At 38.7% G+C, this 18,809-nt stretch overlaps 1 protein-coding gene across 2 annotated transcripts in view; it reads right to left on the bottom strand.

Moving 5' to 3' along the window:
• Window positions 1-18,809, bottom strand: part of RAB3GAP2 (RAB3 GTPase activating non-catalytic protein subunit 2) — a 95,941-nt gene that overhangs the window by 16,413 nt on the left and 60,719 nt on the right. For both annotated transcript variants that reach the window (XM_028104662.2, XM_028104663.2), the window contains exons 18-25: window positions 16,393-16,483; window positions 14,209-14,336; window positions 11,481-11,697; window positions 11,008-11,105; window positions 5,957-6,062; window positions 5,541-5,701; window positions 4,215-4,443; window positions 30-203 (exon numbers count right to left, since the gene is read on the bottom strand). In XM_028104662.2, coding sequence (XP_027960463.2) covers window positions 30-203; window positions 4,215-4,443; window positions 5,541-5,701; window positions 5,957-6,062; window positions 11,008-11,105; window positions 11,481-11,697; window positions 14,209-14,336; window positions 16,393-16,483 — 1,204 coding nt within the window. The remainder of the gene's footprint in view (window positions 1-29; window positions 204-4,214; window positions 4,444-5,540; window positions 5,702-5,956; window positions 6,063-11,007; window positions 11,106-11,480; window positions 11,698-14,208; window positions 14,337-16,392; window positions 16,484-18,809) is intronic.

Genomic DNA, 18,809 nt, shown 5'->3' with positions numbered 1-18,809 from the left:
CTGCATATTTCTCCATATTTATGGATTACCTGGTATAGCTCCTAGGTTCATGTCCATCTCTGACACTTCAAGTAAACCTCTGTTAATACCTTCTTTGGGTTCATCTGGGTTTTCTGCATCTCCTTCCTTATTAGCCAGTTTTAATAATTCAGGGCTGAAGTCCTGTTTAAATATCCACTTGGCTACGCTGTCTGCAATGCCACCTACAGTGTGGAGATAAGAAAATGAACATTTAGGGCGCCTGGGTGGCTCAGTTGGTTGGGCGACTGCCTTTGGCTCAGGTCATGATCCTGGAGTCCTGGGATCGAGTCCCGCATCGGGCTCCCTGCTCGGCAGGGAGTCTGCTTCTCCCTCTGACCCTCCTCCCTCTCATGCTCTCTTTCTCTATCTCATTCTCTCTCTCAAATAAATAAATAAAATCTTTAAAAATAAAAAAAAAAAAATGAACATTTACAGTGTTCACCAAAAACGGCAAGGGCAAGTGGGGTCCTGGTATCTAAGGACAGCTCTATACTCCCATATGAGATAAATACAAATGCACATACCTATTTGTCTGTACACCACACAGCTTCTATGTCCACAAATTCAAAATATACTTTATCAGACACAGATGAAGGGGTGAATACCTCTTTAAAACACTTTCTTTCTTTCATTCTTTTAAGATTTTATTTATTTGTTTGACAGAGACAGACACAGCGAGAGAGGGAACACAAGCAGGGGGAGTGGGAGAGGGAGAAGCAGGCCTCCTGCCGAGCAGGGAGCCCGATGCGGGGCTCGATCCCAGGACCCTGGGGTCATAACCTGAGCCGAAGGCAGACGCTTAACGGCTGAGCCACCCAGGCGCCCCCATTTATTTTTTTAAAAAAGATTTTATTTATCTGAGAGAGAGACAGAGGGAGTGAAAGAGAGCACAAGCAGGGGAAGGGCAGAGGGAGAAGCAGACTTCCCGTGGAGCAGGGAGCCCGACACAGGGCTCAATCCCAGGACTCCGGGATCAAGACCTGAGCCGAAGGCAGACGCTTAATAGACTGAACCACCCAGGCGCCCCTAAAGCATTTTCATTTACATGTAAGTGAAACAGACTGATTAGTATGATACCTGTCTAGGCTTCTTAGGGCAACATATTACTTTTAATAGTCAACTAACTTGCCTACATGGAATATTTATGGGCAAAATTTAGCCACATCTAAGAAACATGATGCTATCCCATGTTTCAATCATTGACACAGGCCAAAAAATTCTAAATGCAAACTGAAAAACACTCAAGACAAAGAGTCCTGTTTATTACCTAAACCAAATTATACATTCTTCTGTAATTTATCAACACCTTTTCTTTCTTCCTACTTTGATTCAAATATAAACCTTTCCACAAAAAAGAACGCTTCACAGTAAAATCACCATTATCAGGGATATAAATGGCAGCAGTGTGCTGGGTATTCCAATTTCTTATGTTTGACTTCCAAATCATTTGGTAATTTCCATTCCAGAATCAAGCCCTTGCTTATATTGCTTAGGTTAATATCACAATGATGGTCCTACCCTATCAGCAGGTGGCAGCAAGGAGTGTAGAGTTTATAATTTAAAATTTTTCACAAGTCTTTTTTTTAAACATAATTTATTTAAACTTAAAAAAAAAAAAGTTTCCATTTGCATGGAGTATCTTTTCCCATCCCTTCACTTTCAGTCTCTGTGTGTCCATCCATCTAAAGTGAGTCTCTAGGCACCATATATATGGGTCTTGTTTTTTTTTCACCCATTCAGCCACCTTCTGTCTTTTGATTGGAGAATTTAGCACATTTATAATTAAAGTCATTACTGGGAGGTGTTGCTCATTGCCATGTTATTCTCTGGCTGCTTTAATCATTCCTCCGTTCCTTTATTCTTCTCTTGCTCTCTTCCTCTGTGGTTTGATAACTTTCTTTGGTGGTATGCTTATAGTCCTTTATCTTTTGTGTATTTACTACAGGTTTTTGCTTTGTGGTTACCATGAGCTTAGAACTAACAACTTATATCTGCAGCCGTCTGGCTGGGTGAGTTCTACTGCCCTGTCTTTGGGTCCACTGGTCCTTCCTTCTGCCTCACCGAGTCTGCTACTGAAACCCTCTAGCACATACTGAGTTCAGTTACTGTATTCTTCAGCTCTGCGATGTCTACTTATTTTCCATCTCCTTGAAGTTATCACTATGTTCATCCATTCTTCTCCCCAGTTTGGTGAGCATTTTCCTGACTATAATTTTGGACTTTTTATCAGGAAAATGACTTGTCTCCATTTGATTAAGGTTCCCCCCCCCCCGAAGTTTTATCTTGTTCTTGGACTTGGAACATATTTCTCTATTTCTACCTTTTGCTTGATTCTTCCAGTCTTCAAGGAGTGGCCTTGTGCAGGAGATGAAACTTGTCATTTATCCAAGCAGCCTAGTAGATTTTTAAAAGCTCCCAGTAGCTGAGGATGTGACAAGACCAGCCAGTGTCCTATAAGAGAGGATCTTCACCACCTACATTCAGGCTGACTGAAAGCCAGAACCTCAGGTATCAGCTTTTTTCTATTTTAAGATTTATTTATTTATATGAGAGAGAGAAGCACATACAACACAAGTGAGAAGGGCAGAGGGAGAGAGACTCTCAAGTAGACTCCACGCCGAGCACAGAGCCCGGGGTGAGCTCAATCTCACGACCTGAGCCAAAACCAAGGGTCGGACGCTGAACCAAATGCACCACCAAGGCAACTTGTCAGACATCAGCTTTTAAAAGTATGCAAATATATACAGTCCTGTAGGACCACAAGCATAAGCTCCACTGGCCACCAGAGCCAGGGGATCTGGAGATGTCCCCTGGGTGGCAGTCACAAAAACCAGAGCTCCAAACAAATGTATAAGCTCTTTCTGGGTTATACCGGCAAACTGGGACAAGGCAGAAGGCAAGTACCAAGATGGCATCCACAGCCTATGTTCCTTGAGAGCAGCTCCGGAGGCCACTACATGTGTGCCAAACCTAAAGCCTGCCTCTCAGGCTGAGGCTTACGGTCTTATAAAGAATAAGAAGACACGTTAACTAAATAAAAATCTATAAATACATGGGTATTTATAAATCCAGGAATACAGATAGTCCAGTATCAAATGCCTGACAGAGCTGCTGGTAAAAAGAAAGTACATCAAGACAACTAAAAATTTACGATGCTTATGGTCCTGCAGGATATAAGCACAAGAACCCAATGGTTCCAGGACAGCAGAAAGTGAAAAATCACAGAAGAGGTATAAAGTTCTGTGGAAGTTAGGAGGAAGAAGAAAAAATTTGCAGCTAGTGGATCATGAGCAGTTTCTTAGAGGATGTAGTATTTGAGCCGGGCCTCGAAAGAGGAATAAGTACAATTTAGCATCCAGAATGGGACAGGTGGGGAAAGGGGAGGGGACAGGCTCAGACGTAGAGATGGGGAATCACACAGATGCTTCATCTGAACCACAATCAAGCAACAAGCAAGAAATGGAAAAATGGGTTAGATTCAAAGCCAAAAGTTCTTAGAGAACCAGTTTCTATTTGTTCCAGAAGTTCTCGAATTTCTTAAGTCTCAGAATCTCTTTAAACTCTTAAAAATTACTGACGATCTCAAAGAACTTTAGCTTATGGATTATATTTATCCATATTTATGCTCTTAGAAGTTAAAATTGAGAACATTTTAAAATATTCTTATTAATTCATTTTTAAATACAAATAATAAACCTATTACATGTTAATAACATTTTATGGAAATATATTTCCCAAAGCAAGAAAAGACGTTTAGTGAGAGGAGTAACACTACAACCTTTGCAAATCTCTTCAACTGGCTAGCTTATATCTGGATTCTCCAATCAGCTTCTGCGTTCCGTCTACTGGGATCTGCTGTTCTGGTTGAAGTAAGGGAGGAAAAGCCAGCCTCCCACAGACATGAAGTCGGAAAAGGGAGGGCTCTTGAGGTCCTCTGAGCACTCTTTGAGAACCGCAGCTAATTCTCTAAGGCAGGGGGAAGTAGTGCGGATTCCTGAGCAGGGAACTGACAGAAGCAGACTTTGAGAAGATTAACTGAGAAGAAATAGGCGTTAGGTTATTTTTAATTTTTAAAATCTAAATCTATTTCTCTTTCCCCATCCTTTCAATCATTTCTATAAAAACCACCAGAAATGCCCATACCATAAACATGTAGATCTATAGGTGCAATGCTCAAATAAACTCTGGCTTACCTTTTCCTCCTTCCAGTAATTTTTTGACAGAAAGCCTCGGGAGTGGCTCAGCCTGTAGCGACGACACTTTGGAGGTAGACGAGTTTGCTTTGCTGTGAAGTAAAGTCTGAAGTATGAGACAGTCCTCCAGTTGTTTCAGCAGAAGCTTCCAGTATTCAGTGTCCAGAGAAAGGGCCTCCCAGGAATCGGTGAGGGCCTCAGAATCAGCACCCAAAACTGTTTGGGAAAACTAACAGAAAATGCACTGGTGATACTCTGGCAAAGGTTCTGGATCAACAGTCACTTGAATGAGCTTTTTAACTTGAGAGCGGAAGGACCATCAGGTTATGTCACGAAGCAACACACAAGACTCTGCTTCACAAATATTACCACTTGGCTGGATGGAACATGAGTGACAGGAGGAAACTGGATTCAGGAGCAACAGTGACAGAGCATGGACGTTTACAGAAAGACCTGTGCCAAGGCCCCCGATTCATGCGATGTGTACTAACAAGTCTGCAGGACCATCTCTGACAAGGGCCACGGTCTTTTCTGTCAGTACCAGGATAGTGCTCACTCTTCAGAAGGCACTCTCCAACATACAAAATGTGTCTCAAATTCCTTCTCTTTCCATTATCATAAACATCTTAAGCCAGTCATGTTGAGTTTAGCGTATAAACTACTGAGACTGACAATGTTAAGTGAATCTCTACAGGCCTATTTAAGTGACTCATCCAATTAAATCCATGTCCCCCTAGAAAAAATTTGATCTACCATGAGATACACGAGATGTTTGTTTTGCTTTTTTTAAAAAAAATAAATTTGAGTCTTTGTAAGAGATGAGGAAAACTCACAAAGCAAAAAGTCAATAGGAAACTTCTATTCAAATCTTTCAACACTCTATGCCCAAAACAACTTTTGTTTATAAAGGGGGAGGGTATAGATAACAACTGTAGAATTTAAGAGCTACAGCAAACCTCAGAGGCAATGCAGTCTAACCCTGACCTCCTTCAGATGAAGAACCTGAAGTAGGAGACTCATGTTTAAGGGACCTACCACAAATCCCCGGCTGCTGGCAGAGAGCCAGGTCTCTGGCTGCAGTACTTTTCCCCTCGAGGTGGAAAGTATGAGGTGACGGCAAAGTTCAAGTATGCATGCCATCTAAATAAACACGTTAAGGGCAGCACCCCTCACTCCCAAAAAGACAAATGAGAACCTGCTGCACACACATTTCAAACTCTACATGTTCCGTAACACCAAAGACACTCTAGCCCCAGACAAGGACAAGCAGACTGGACAGGTAGAGATCCAGCCTATCCAAGGACAGGTGCACCCCCGCCCACTTACTTTTTTCTCAGTCATACTGTTCGAGATCTGTGCGGCAACGGAATGCCCAACGTGTGCAGACAACAGAGCAGCTCCGTTGTTCTCAGACTGAATACAAGCCGTGCGCATCTGCTGCCACCAAGGAGATACAGACTGGGAATCCCAGGTCTCATCAATGGCCACTGCGGGCAAAAAGAGAAAGTTAAAAAAGAAACTCTGAGCTCGTTGATTCTGTCTGTTCAACCTTTAACATTAAACATAACATTGAAACTAAATTCCCCAGTGACATATCTGTAAATTTCTGAATTAGAAGATTAACCCACAGGGCGCCTGGGTGGCTCAGTCAGTTAAGTGCCTGCTTTCAGCTCAGGTCATTTTCAAGAGCAGTGGTCTACATCTCAAGGGCCATGGAACTGCAATAGCCACCAGCCTTTTACCTTTCATCTTGCTCAGAAGGGACAGCATCGTATGAAGACAGCACACAGACTGTGGTTTATCCAAAATATCTTTCTCCTTAGATAGCCAAACACTCAGGAGCAGAGACTGAAATCAAATTTAAATAATTTTCAGTAATAAAAAAACAAAATGCCGCAGTTTTCAAGGAAGCACATGTGTATATGAGGGATTCAGTCCTTCAGGGTGAGAAATAAGGGGCTGCTCATTACATCATGTAACATGAGAGGCAGAACAAGGTACCCTGTCTACTTAAGAAGATTCTTTACCATCTGTTAGATATGGAACTTCCACCGTTTCCATCTCTTCTTTGGGTTAAGCATTGCCTTCTAGGTTGAACCTTGATTAGGGAGCATATTAACAGAAAGGTTACTACCAAGTTAGCATAGATTGCTGAGTAGATTGGTGAGGAGCCACTCAGCTGATGGGAGGAAAGGGAGGATCTGGAGCTGTGGACCTTCCCCCACATTGGCCACAAGGTACTGTGGACTTGGAAGTGGTGAACAGATAAGTAAAACTATCAGATTCTAGTTTTTAAATCACTAATAAGACATGAGAAACAGACTTTATAAGCAAAAACACCTGATATCAATGTAAGTGACTTTTAAGATGCCCATGAACCAGCTTATCTACTTAAAACTGAAATATTTTAAGATGTACAAAATTTGCACATAGATAATTCTGGGATAATGAGAACTTCAACAGCATGGCACCGCACCTGTAACTACTAGTGGTTGTGAAAGGCCTGGCTGCTTTAATTCTGCAGGACCTTCATGTAAAAACAAAAACAAAAAAAAAGCTTGAGAATAAAAGGTTGATTACCAGTTTAAATATCTTAGTACAAATACTTTTCAAAAATGAAGAGTAGGAAGTTGAAGTCATGTGTGAAGGAAATGAACTTGGGAGGATGACCGAAGGACCAGGAGATGTTAGTACTCGCCAGGCATCGCCCTGTCCAATCCCAACCACCACGTGGCAGGAATAGTCTCCCAGATTTTACAAATGACGAAAAGGAAAAGGAACTTACCCAGCACAAAATAGCTAATGAGTCAGGACTGAAGTCTGAACCAAGATCTGCCTGATTCTAACACACGTTTATTCTCTTTAAAAAACTGTACATGTGTATAGACGTGTACATGTACACATAATTTGAATAAAAAATAAACACACACTTTCAAAAGGAGTCTATTTCTCCCTTTTCTGTTCAACCCTCTTAGCTCTCTCTGTCAGCCTCCTTTCTACCTCATCTTATCCAGAAACCTATGTTTTTCTTTAAAGATTTTATTTATTTATTTGACAGAGACAACAGCGAGAAAGGGAACACAAGCAGATGGAGGGAGAGGCAGATGGAGGGAGAGGCAGAGGGAGATGAGAGGCAGAGGGAGAAGCAGGCTTCCCGCGGAGCAGGGAGCCCGATGCGGGACTCAATCCCAGGACCCTGGGATCATGACCTGAGCCGAAGGCAGACGCTTAACGACTGAGCCACCCAGGCGCCCCAAGAAACTTTTTTTTTTTTTACACAACCAAATATGTGCCCTCATATCTGCCTGCATATTCGTAAGACAAAGACAATGCTAACAACAATAAAGGCTAATGGTTACACAAAGCTGACTATGCCCAAGCCACTGGGAGCTTTCTAAGTAATACAGAAAGCATTAGGGAGCAGGCATGGGGGAGAGGTGGTCACCGCTTTACAAAACTGGGGTCATTACACCATGTGCATTCCACTTGCCACACAACATCCTGTGTGGTCCACAAACTTTTGACTGACTTTATCCATTTATCAAGGTTATTCCCTCTCTTCTAGACCTTATTACCTCACACAACACAGCTACTTACAACCATCAGTCAGGCTGAAAAAAAAAAAAAAAAAAAAAATGAGCTGCCTGTATAGGCAACAAAGATACTCCAAAATCAATTGGAAATGACCCTGTCCCAGTGTTCTGGGCACACAAAGCAAATCAAAAGGAAATGAGGGGGGATGGGAGAACTTATCTTCTGGGTTCACTCTGATTAATTTTAGGCCAAAATATATGAGCAGGGGTATTTTAAGAGCATATCAGGTTTCTAACACACCTATGGGTTTAGTGTCTTTCAAAGCTTGATTCAGCTCTTCACCAGCAACAAAGTTTCAAAATGCTCAAAAAGATGGACAACCCAAAAGGCTAGACAAATTAAATGCCATGACCTGACTCCCTCTTCACACTATAAACTCTTTCATTTTTCTCTCCAACTAACCACTCCCCCTATCTACCACCACCTTTATTTAGCAAATTCTAAAACAAAAAACCCTGTTCTATTTAACTCTCCTTCCATCTCTCTCTAGGTCAACCCTGTTTCTAACTCTCATGCGACAAGGTAATCTTTGCTTATAACTTAGTGGGTGCTCCTCTTGTTTATTAACTTTAAAAAAGTCAATCAGTCATGCTTTAGTTAGCATGTAAAAAGTTGGAATGAAACAGGGGCTGCTGTGGAAGCTATCAGAACACAATGACACAATTTTAGAACCACTTATAAGCAACAGATTTTTTTAAGCTTCAGGAAAAATTAAGGTAAAAGGAGAAAAATAATCAAAGAGGAGAACAGAGATAAGATACCACATAAAAAAACACACACAGACACACAAAACAGAAAAAGAGAGTATACAGAAGGTAACGATCTCTATAACTTGTAAATACAAAATATCCTTTCAATACATCACAGCAAAGAATGTCACGTATTATTCATAATGTGGATATTCATATTATAAATGTACACTATGTTATTTCACATATAAATGTCACATATTACCAGATGATATCTGAATATTAGATTTTTATTAAGAGAAAACTTGAGAGGAAATTTAGTTAATTCCTCTTTTCTAAGTAAAGCAGTATCTAAGAGTTGGTAAACACCTGTACCTAAGAATGAAGTAGAAAATCCCACTGGTTCTTGGTAGATGCTTCTAATGCCTAATGAACATTACTTTTTGCTAAGTATCCTCCCCCTGTAATATTAACATCCCAGATGTTTTAATCCTTCCCTCAGCAGAAATGCTGGCAGATAGAACATGAAGAAGCCATCTGTTAGCCCTGTTTCTTCTTAAACTTATTTTGTCAGTTTTTTGAATGAGCCTTATTTTCTAGTCTTTCCTGAAAACTAGGTCTATTTTAGTATACAGAATTAAAACTTGATAAAATTCCAGTGAGGGTAATTATAGTTTTAAACATTAAATTAGTTTTAAACATTTAAACATTTAAAAACTATCGGGCTGTTGTCTGTGAATTACGTTAATAGAATATATAATTCTGACTAAATCATATGTTAAGTTTTATAGAAAAATTGGTGGGCATAGTACATCCAGACGGATTTCCAAATTTAACAACATACACAACCTAAAAAAAAAAATACACACACACACACACCCTAATTTCTTCACGAACATAATTCCAATAATTCTTTTCCTGAACCAAGCTTTCTCCTGTGTTTTCTTCTGTAAGTTCTGTAGTTTTAGCTCTTATATTTATGTTCCATTTTGAGTTAATTTTTATATATGGCTTGAGGAAAGATTTAAGGTTCATTTTTCCCAATGTTTCTTGAACCCTAGATTTACTGCAGACATTTTATTGATACTGATTAAACACAATGTAAAGATAAGAAGTACCTTGTACTCATTTAAGCATCTCAAATTTGAATAATAAATACCTTCTCTCTTTTTAACTTTTTATTTTATAATAGTTATAGATTTACTAGGGGCACAAAAAAAAATGCACAACGAAGTCCCATGCACCCTTCCCACAGCCTCCCCTAATGTTGACATCTTATACAATATCAAAACCAAGAAATTAACATTGGTAAAATCCATAGAGCGAATTCAAATTTCACCAATAATGCATGCACCAATATGTGTGTGCATACAGTTCTATCAAATGTGTAGCTTTTCAAAAACATCACCATGATCAAGCACTCAACTATACATCAGCACGAGACTCCCTTGTGCCACACCCACCCCTCCAGTCACTCACCCCTCACTCACCCTTGACCACCACTAATCTCTTCTCTATAACAGTGCTATTTCATGACTATTACAAAAATGGAATCATGCAAGTACATGTCTTTTCAATCTGGGCATTTTTCCACCCAGCATATTTTCCCTGCAGTTCATTCAAATTATTGTGGGAATCAAAGGTTGAGTCTTACTGCTGAGGAGTAGTCCATGGTAAAGATGTACCACAGTTTGTTTAACCACTCACCCACCGAAGGACATTTGCGTAGCTTGCAGTTTTGGGCTACTATGAATAAAGCCACTTATGAACATCCATGTAAAACCTATGCCTATCTTTAACTGCCTTACTTCCTGACATACATACTGCAAAGGACAAAGAATGGAATCTGTTTTTAAAGGATGTAAATGTTCAATTAAAACAATACATGAACACAGTCAACAAGCTCATAGAGGAGCTTTCCCAGATCCTGGCCAAAATGCAGGGTGTTAGCGGGGATAAAAAGTGTGTGTATGTGCGCATGTGAGTGGTTAGGGTAAAGACAAGGGAGGACGGCAGGGTCACCTCCCTTGTCCTGTGCAGAAGGGCAAACATTTAGTGTTGTTATTGTTTTCTAGTGAATGATTCTTCTGTTTTACATTTGTTATAGCACAGAGACTAAACCCTAACATATATTCAAAGTTTGGGAATGTTTGATAACAATTCTGTATTGCTCTAAGGGAAGTTGATTTTGTTCTCTAAGATCTTTTTTACTTCTAATATGATCAATTTCCCTGTTGATCACAATCCACTATAAATGCATGCATACATGTCAGATTCTAAATTTATTTTAGGCTGACCATGGAATATGCCCGCTACAATTCACAGGGAATTAGAAAAATAAAATACCATTACTCAATTAAATATGGTGATTATAAATTTCTTTGATCACTTTTGGAAGGTTTTCACGTATGTTCTATGATATGCTTTGGACAATGGTTAAAAAAAAAAGGACTGACACTTCTGGATGACATGAGAAGGGAAGAAAAATGTGCAACAACAAGAAAGCTTACCAACAGCAGCTGAGGGCTAAGTCCAGCTGACTCCAGAGTGTGACACATATCCTCGGTAGAGCTTTCTCCATGCAAACACTTCCAGAAAAAGAAACTACCTAGTAAAACAAAAGCAAAATGCATTAACAAATGGCTACTTACCATTTGGACTAACATTCTTCCTGAACTGCAATCTAGATCCCCAGAGAGGCAAACTAGCATGAGAAAAAAGAAATTAATGTCTCAGTTTGCTTGATTTTAAAGCAGAGGGCAAATCATCACCTAACACTGTCTCTTTAGTATACATATTAGCCAATAAAACTTGTACGACATAGTGCCTACATATCCACAGTATTTTCTGTTCACTGGAAAATATACATTAAATTCTTAGGTTAATTTTAAAACAAACTGAACCTTTGAGATGCTGTAAACTCCTGCCAGGCTTTCCTCCAGAAGAGGCAGGATTCAAAGAGCAGTTTTATCATTCCACCTACCTAAAGCCACATACTCCTCTTCACTTATCTTCTTTATGTTGATCACATCCTTCTCATATTCTAAATATTCCAGGAATGTTCTTACAGGTAACACACCATCCTTATCGTCAGAAAATCGGACTGTAGCAGTCCTGGTTTTTTCCTCTTTGTACTTCTCTAGTAATGCCTGGAGCTTAAGCAGTTCTTTGTCATCAAGCCTCAGTAACACAGCCAAGTCCTTAAAAAAAATAGGAAAAAAAAAAAAAGGTTGTGAATACACCGTATCTCTTCCTATGACTCCGCCATCAGGGTTGCCCCTGTTATCTGAAGTGAAGTGCAAGACTATAAGCAAATGTGATGGCTACAATGTACTCTGCTTAAAACTTTACTCACAAACTCATGAACTGGATATTAAGTAACTTGAACTTATCTTGAAACACTACATATTACTAAAAGTATGATTTTTATATAATTTTTTGAGAATACTCTTCTAAAATGTTTGAATTTTACTAAAGTATTAATTTAGAATCAGAAAAAAATTGCAAGAGTATCAACTGCAACTCTTGTGGTTCTAAGTAAACTAAAGGCCTATCTGAATGTTTATTTATTAAGCAGCATAAACACAATAAAAAATACTGAAACCAAGCCTCACTGTATCTACACATACATCTTCTACGTGGCTCTCAGGGATACAGAGGTTGAAAAGTTACGTACTGCGTGGAGCACTGGGTGTTATACAAAAACAACGAATCATGGATCACTACACCAAAAACTAATGATGTAGGGGTGCCTGGGTGGCTCAGTTGTTAAGCGTCTGCCTTCGGCTCAGGTCATGATCCCAGGGTCCTGGGATCGGGCCCCACATCAGGCTCTCTGCTCTGCGGGAGCCTGCTTCTCCCTCTCCTACTCCCCCTGCTTGTGTTCCCTCTCTCGCTGTGTCTCTGTCAAGTAAGTAAATAAAATCTTTAAAAACAAAAAACTAATGATGTAATGTATGGTGATTAACATAACATAATAAAATTTAAAAAAAGTTAGAGATATATCCTGCCCACCTTTCAAACCATCTTTACAGACCATATGTGCAAAAACATCTCCTGATTTTACTATTATTTTTCTAAATTAGGGATAAACGTACACACACACACTAACATATGCTTAAAAGACCCTAAATTCACCATAGCAAGCAAAACTTTCTCCCCACCACATGCTGTTGTTTTTTAAAAACAAGTAGTACACTGCAAACGCTATGAACACACAACAGTAGTTCAAAGCTATACTGAATTTATTATACATGAGCTTATATGAACTACATTCCACAGGAACAAAAATGTCTCCAGACTCGAATTTTAGTTTTACAGGCACAAGATTAGCCATTCAGCCTAGAAGTGGACTGGACATTTTTTGAAGGATCTAAACAAGGTCACAGCAAAATACAATTTTAATCCTTAAAAAGTGCTTTAAAAAATAATAAAAATCAGCCAACTGGTAACTTTAAATTTTGTAATTTTTATCTTTACATACTGTATTGGGGCTATCAAGTGAAAATGAATTCTGTAGGGGATTACTAATGACATACACTTAACTTTCTTTGGTGAGTTGGAAAGTTGGGATCTTATGAAAAAATTAGGCATTGAAGAATCTATGAAATACCTAGGCAATCCTGCAGACATAATTTAGTCAACTTGACCTTACTGTTTGAAATGATCTTATACTATTGCTGAAGTAGAAAGAAAAACAAAAAGATCCTGAAAAATGGCTTTGTTGTTTATAATAGCAATCACAGAATATTACGAAGGCTGTTAAAATGCTTTATGAAATCCATCTATAATCCCAAGGATAAAAAGATGTTAGAATGTGTAAGTAGTTTCCAATACAGAGAGAAAATCTTTCATTTTTCCGTTCAAAAATTTTTATTCACGTATGTATATTTAAAATAAAAGGTTTCCACTTTAAACTTCAATTAAGTTTCAGATACACCAGATAATTTTTATAAGTATTAGTGGATTGACAAATCACTAAAATCACTTAAATAATAATTTTCCTTTAGATATGTGGACGACATGGACCCTAAAGGCAAGCAGGCTGTCCACAGTCACACGGTAATCTGAGAGAAAGAGAGGACAACCTTCCTCTCTACTCTCTATCAAGGAAACTATTTCTCCATATGAAAAGTAAGAATTTTGCTTACATGCTCCAGAATTGAGCAATACTGCACTATAATGAAGATTACAAGGTACTGCCATTTTTTAAATGTTTTACAGAATGAAAACATAGAACATTTACTATAATTAAACACTTTGATGTAAGACAGAATTTCTATTTGAGTATTATGTAGTAGACAAGAGAACAAGCTGTATGAGTTTGTTCACAAGACCACCAAAAACCCAGTCTCTTCTGTTTAGCAAAATCTTTTTTTTTCTTTAAAAGAAATTAAAGTTTTGCTACTTCAGTAAACTGAATATATTTTAACTGGCAAACCTGGTCCAGTTATGTTGTCAGAAACAACCTTAAAAAATGAGTTGAAAGAAACCAAATGCTTCTAAGATAGTGAAAATGGATTAACAATAAACTGTAATATCTTGGCATAAATAATATAAAGTTAGCACTAAGGCACAGAGAGCCAGCAGGTCTTATAAAGAAAATACACCTTTACCCTTCATAAAAATTCTCAATTTTCTACTTTACTATCAATTAAAAAATTAAAAATAATCAGAGATTATTTTGTATAAGGAGGAATGGAATTACTCACATTATCCGAGAATGGTGCGTCTGAATGAAAATCAAGGGAATTTAACTGACAGACAGACTCATAAAGATGGAGTAATTTCAGTTTATTGGCACAGAACTGTAGCAATCCTTCATCAACAGACTCAAGCTCTAAAAGGTGGAAGAAAAAATACATCAAAGAGATATATTTAACAAACTTATAAAAAGGTCTTTCCTTCATTAACACTCAGTATTTTATACTTCTCTGATGTTCTAGTCTATTAAATACTGAGATACTTAAGCTGTAACAGATTACTAAGACAAAGATGATTTTTCCATCATGGAAAAATATCCAAATATTTTAATGAAATAAGGCATAGTACTAGTGGGGGAGGGGGGTGGAGAAAAAGAGAAAAAGAAAAAAAGGCAGAGCTTTCTTAGTCTAATACTCAAATTTTTAAAAAATGATCTGAAAACAGCTTTGAAAATATTCTCCCTCACCCCATAATTCATATGCCACCAATTCTGTTCATAGAGGACAAATAGAAAGTTGCCTGGCTCTTGCTATCATGGTGGTCAAAGATACCAGAATTCAAGCACAAACTCCGGACTGCAACAGATTTATCCTCAAGGAAGGCTGGCAAAGAGACCAAAGTACAATTCTACTTGAGATTCTCCATCAATCAGGCTTTTGAATATTTTTTAAAAAAGAAATACTGGGCGCCTGGGTGGCTCAGTCGGTTAAGCGACTGCCTTTGGCTCAGGTCATGATCCTGGAGTCCCAGGATCGAGTCCCGCATCGGGCTCCCTGCTCGGCGGGGAGTCTGCTTCTCCCTCTGACCCTCCCCCCTCTCATGTGCTCTCTCTCTCATTCTCTAATAAATAAAATCTTTAAAAAATAAAAAAAAATAAAAAGAGAAATACTCTCTACATAATACATTCCCTCAAGGTAATTTAAATATTTATCATCTAATATAAAACAACTACTCTTTTAAAAGGCAGGGATTTTACCTCCAAGAGCTGGTAGAGCTACAATAAAACTTAGCATATTAAATAGGTGAAATTTTTAGGAATCTCAATTATGGGTAGAACTTGAAACTGGTGATGATTTTATAGAATTCCAACACTGGTATTTGGTTTACTTGTATTTTGTCCAGTGCAAGATAAATTCTGATTCAATAAATTTTGAGATTTCGGTAAAGCCTGGAGGGATGGGGGAGCTTTATAAACATACTATGCTTTTTAAAAGAAATATTTCTAACAAGTTGTATATACTAAAGAAATTCACTATTTTCCAAAAGTCAGCTTTAAATATGTGTTGAAAAAAAATCTCAACATTAGGATGCTTAAAGTCTTGAAGGGGGATACTATGATCTGTTTATTAAGCCACTTTAAGTTGGCTTAAATATAAATATAAAGCTGGCTTTACATAACTAACATGACAAGCAAAAAGTCCACAGCTAGATGAAGTCTACATATTTCACACTACAATTTAATATGTTAGGTATTGAGAATAAACTGAATTTTGCCGGGTCAGCTGGAGAGAGTACGGAGTTAAAATTCCACAGTTAGAGATGTAGTTCTTTTTCAGACAAATTTTGAACAGTAAAAAACAACCAGCAAACTCAGAGCTAATAATTTACTTAGAGTCCAATTTTGGAAGTCCTTACTGTTCATGAGGGAAGCAGAGGAGAAAATGTGGATTCCATACAGTAACAGAACGTTAATTCAAAGCGTACCTTTTTTTTTTTAAATCATTATCTCAGTCAAAACAAATTTAGAGAATGCTTCATCTACAGAAATCACTCTCCTTCCCTAAAGCTAAGTAAAAGACAGTTTGAAAGCAAGAAAGCCCCACTGTTTTTTGCAGACCACCAGCTAACTTTCTCCCCTCAGGCTGCTGCCTTTCACACATGAATGACTGTAACAAAATAACCACTTCTCACCATCCTATACTGGTGTCTTTCCTCAGGGTAGAAAGATTTTTAAGAGAAATATTTACAGAAAGAAACTATATTCAGAGAAAGCTCAGATGAAGATCAGCTGCATACACCAAGTAGGGAATAAAAAAGTCTCCAAATACTAAAGGTATGAAGTAAGTTTCCTTATTTCTTGTAGCATTTCCACATTGAAGTAACATGATGATATCATAAACAGGAATAGCTTTTTATAATCAGAATTATAAAATCTGAAGACCAGAACCTCCAATCAGTACAAACCCTATTACCTTGATTTTTTAAAGTGTCCATTAAAGTCTGAGTGATGTTTCTAAGGCAGGAAAATGGTAATCGTTCACTTGCCAAAATGCTTTCCAAAGCCTAGAAGAAAGATATTGAGCAATTCTAACAATCAGACAGCAACGATTTTGTTTTTTAAATTTTATATTTATGCCAACACCTTCAGTACCCCAAATTTCGAAGGGAAGCTCCATAGTTAAGATGTTTCCATGTACATACCTGAGAAGGAGAGTTGCATCATATCTATTATGCAATCAATTTCATCTCATGCCCCTTATGGTGGAATGGCAAAAAATCTAGACTCAATGAAACGACTAGAAGGCAACTGGTATTTAACAGAATGGCCAAGATGAAACAAAGACCATGATAAAGCTATTCACCAATAAAAAGAGTGCAAGTCTATACTCCACAGGCATAAATGAAAAGCAGAGGCTGTTACTGTTGTGTCAATGATGAAAGGTGACAACAACTCAGTTACTGTTTAATGACCGCATTTGAGCATGGCTGAGTGAATATACAGGCCACGCAAGGTGTATATATAGATGCTCCCTGCCCCACCCCACCCTCCTCTTCCTGCTCCTCCCCAGGAGATACTTAAGAGCCTTCACCACCAGTTCCACAATCTCTCTTTATGCCGAAAGAAGCAACCATCAGAATCACCAATGGGTAGACACAGCAGTTAAAGTTCATACTTATCCTTTCATATTAGGCCATTAAACTGGCTTTTATTGGTAAGACTAAATAATTTCAAAAGTTGGCTGAGAATGTAGCATGAGACAAAGATTGGAACACAATCACCTGTGTGTTTGTGTGTGTGTGTGCTTAGGTAGGTAAGAAATGGGGCTCTGAGAGTGGCTCAAGAGGGTGGTCAAGCCCATCATGAGGCAACTACATAGTGGATATAAAGAAAGTGACTGAAAAAGGCAAATACCCAGCAAAACAGAATTGTCTCTGTTCTGTCTACCGCTTGCTTATTTATTCATTCTTCCAAAGCCTAAACTGTTTTTTTTTCCCCTTTAGTGTTAAAAACAATACACAACTTTAACTATTAGCTTTTCCAGCATTTTTTATAAAATTCATAGTTTCACACACAATTCAGTAGTATAATAATTTTTAAAAAGGTCAAGAAGACAGTCTGTAGTATGCTGAATTTTCCAATTTTGTTGTTCCACGATGTAAGACAAAAAAGACGGTACCTTGTTTGGGTTATAACCCTCCCTTTCTACCACAGGTTCTCTAAACTACCTCTCTTGGATGCCCACCTTGTCACAGGAATGTCATCTTTCATAACTGAGACTTTACCCTAAGAGGAGAACCAATTAGCCCTGTCAGCAGAATGGAAAACTTGATTAGAAGTCACAGGCACTTGGGTACCTGGGCGGCTCAGTCAGTTAAGCATCTGACTCTATTTTTTTTTTTTAAAGATTTTATTTATTTATTTGACAGAGACAGACAGCAAGAGAGGGAACACAAGCAGGGGGAGTGGGAGAGGGAGAAGCAGGCTTCCCGCAGAGCAGGGAACCCGACGCAGGGCTCGATCCCAGGGCCCTGGGGTCATGACCTGAGCCGAAGGCAGACACTTAACGACTGAGCCACCCAGGCGCCCCAAGCATCTGACTCTTGATTTCAGCTCAGTCAGGATCTCACAGTTGTGAAATCGAGCCCTGTGTCGGGCTATGCACTGGGCATGGAGCCCTGCTTAAGATTCTTTCTCCCTCTCCCTCTGCCCCTCCCCACCCTCCTTCTCTTAAAAAAAAAAAAAAAAAGTCACAGGGACTTGCCAGTTCTACAATAAAACAATGAAAAGTATTTTTAAAAAATGACTGCCACAGTAAAATAAAAGGGAATAAAAAGAAATCAATATTCACTAAATTTTTACTCCCACATATCCAGCATTATTTTAGTTGTTGTGGATTATGAAATTGATGTATTTGGTGAGGTCCCTACTTGAAGGAGCTTAAAAGAGGTAAAAAGGAAAAACCTGGTGAGCTACAATTCATGTACAAGAAATAATTAGAGAACAAGCAGCCATTAGCTATCCAGTTCTGACTAAAAGCAGAGTAGGAGTTCAGAGGTGTCCATGGGGATTGAAGAGTTGTGGAAGAATTTATAGAGTCAGAACTTGGGGCGCTTGGGTGGCTCAGTCGGTTAAGCGGCTTGCCTTCATCTCAGGTCATGAGCCCTGCATCGGGCTCCCTGCTCATCAGGGAGCCTGCTTCTCCCTCTCCCTGCCGCCCCTGCCCCCCACTTGAGCTCCCTGTCGAATAAATAAAGTCTTAAAAAAAAAAAAAGATTTTATAGAGTTAGAACTTGAGCAGCATTATGAGGGGTTTGGAGAAGAGGGTGCAAGTAAAAGAAATCACAGTGAGTTGTCATATTAGAACCACAAACCTGGCAAAAGGCAACA

Source organism: Eumetopias jubatus, unplaced genomic scaffold (genome assembly GCF_037043125.1).
Source record: "Eumetopias jubatus isolate StellerSeaLion01/CBP00866 unplaced genomic scaffold, mEumJub1_p1.0 scaffold_12, whole genome shotgun sequence".
Lineage (NCBI taxonomy): Eukaryota > Metazoa > Chordata > Mammalia > Carnivora > Otariidae > Eumetopias > Eumetopias jubatus.
This window is presented reverse-complemented; position numbering and strand designations above follow the sequence as displayed.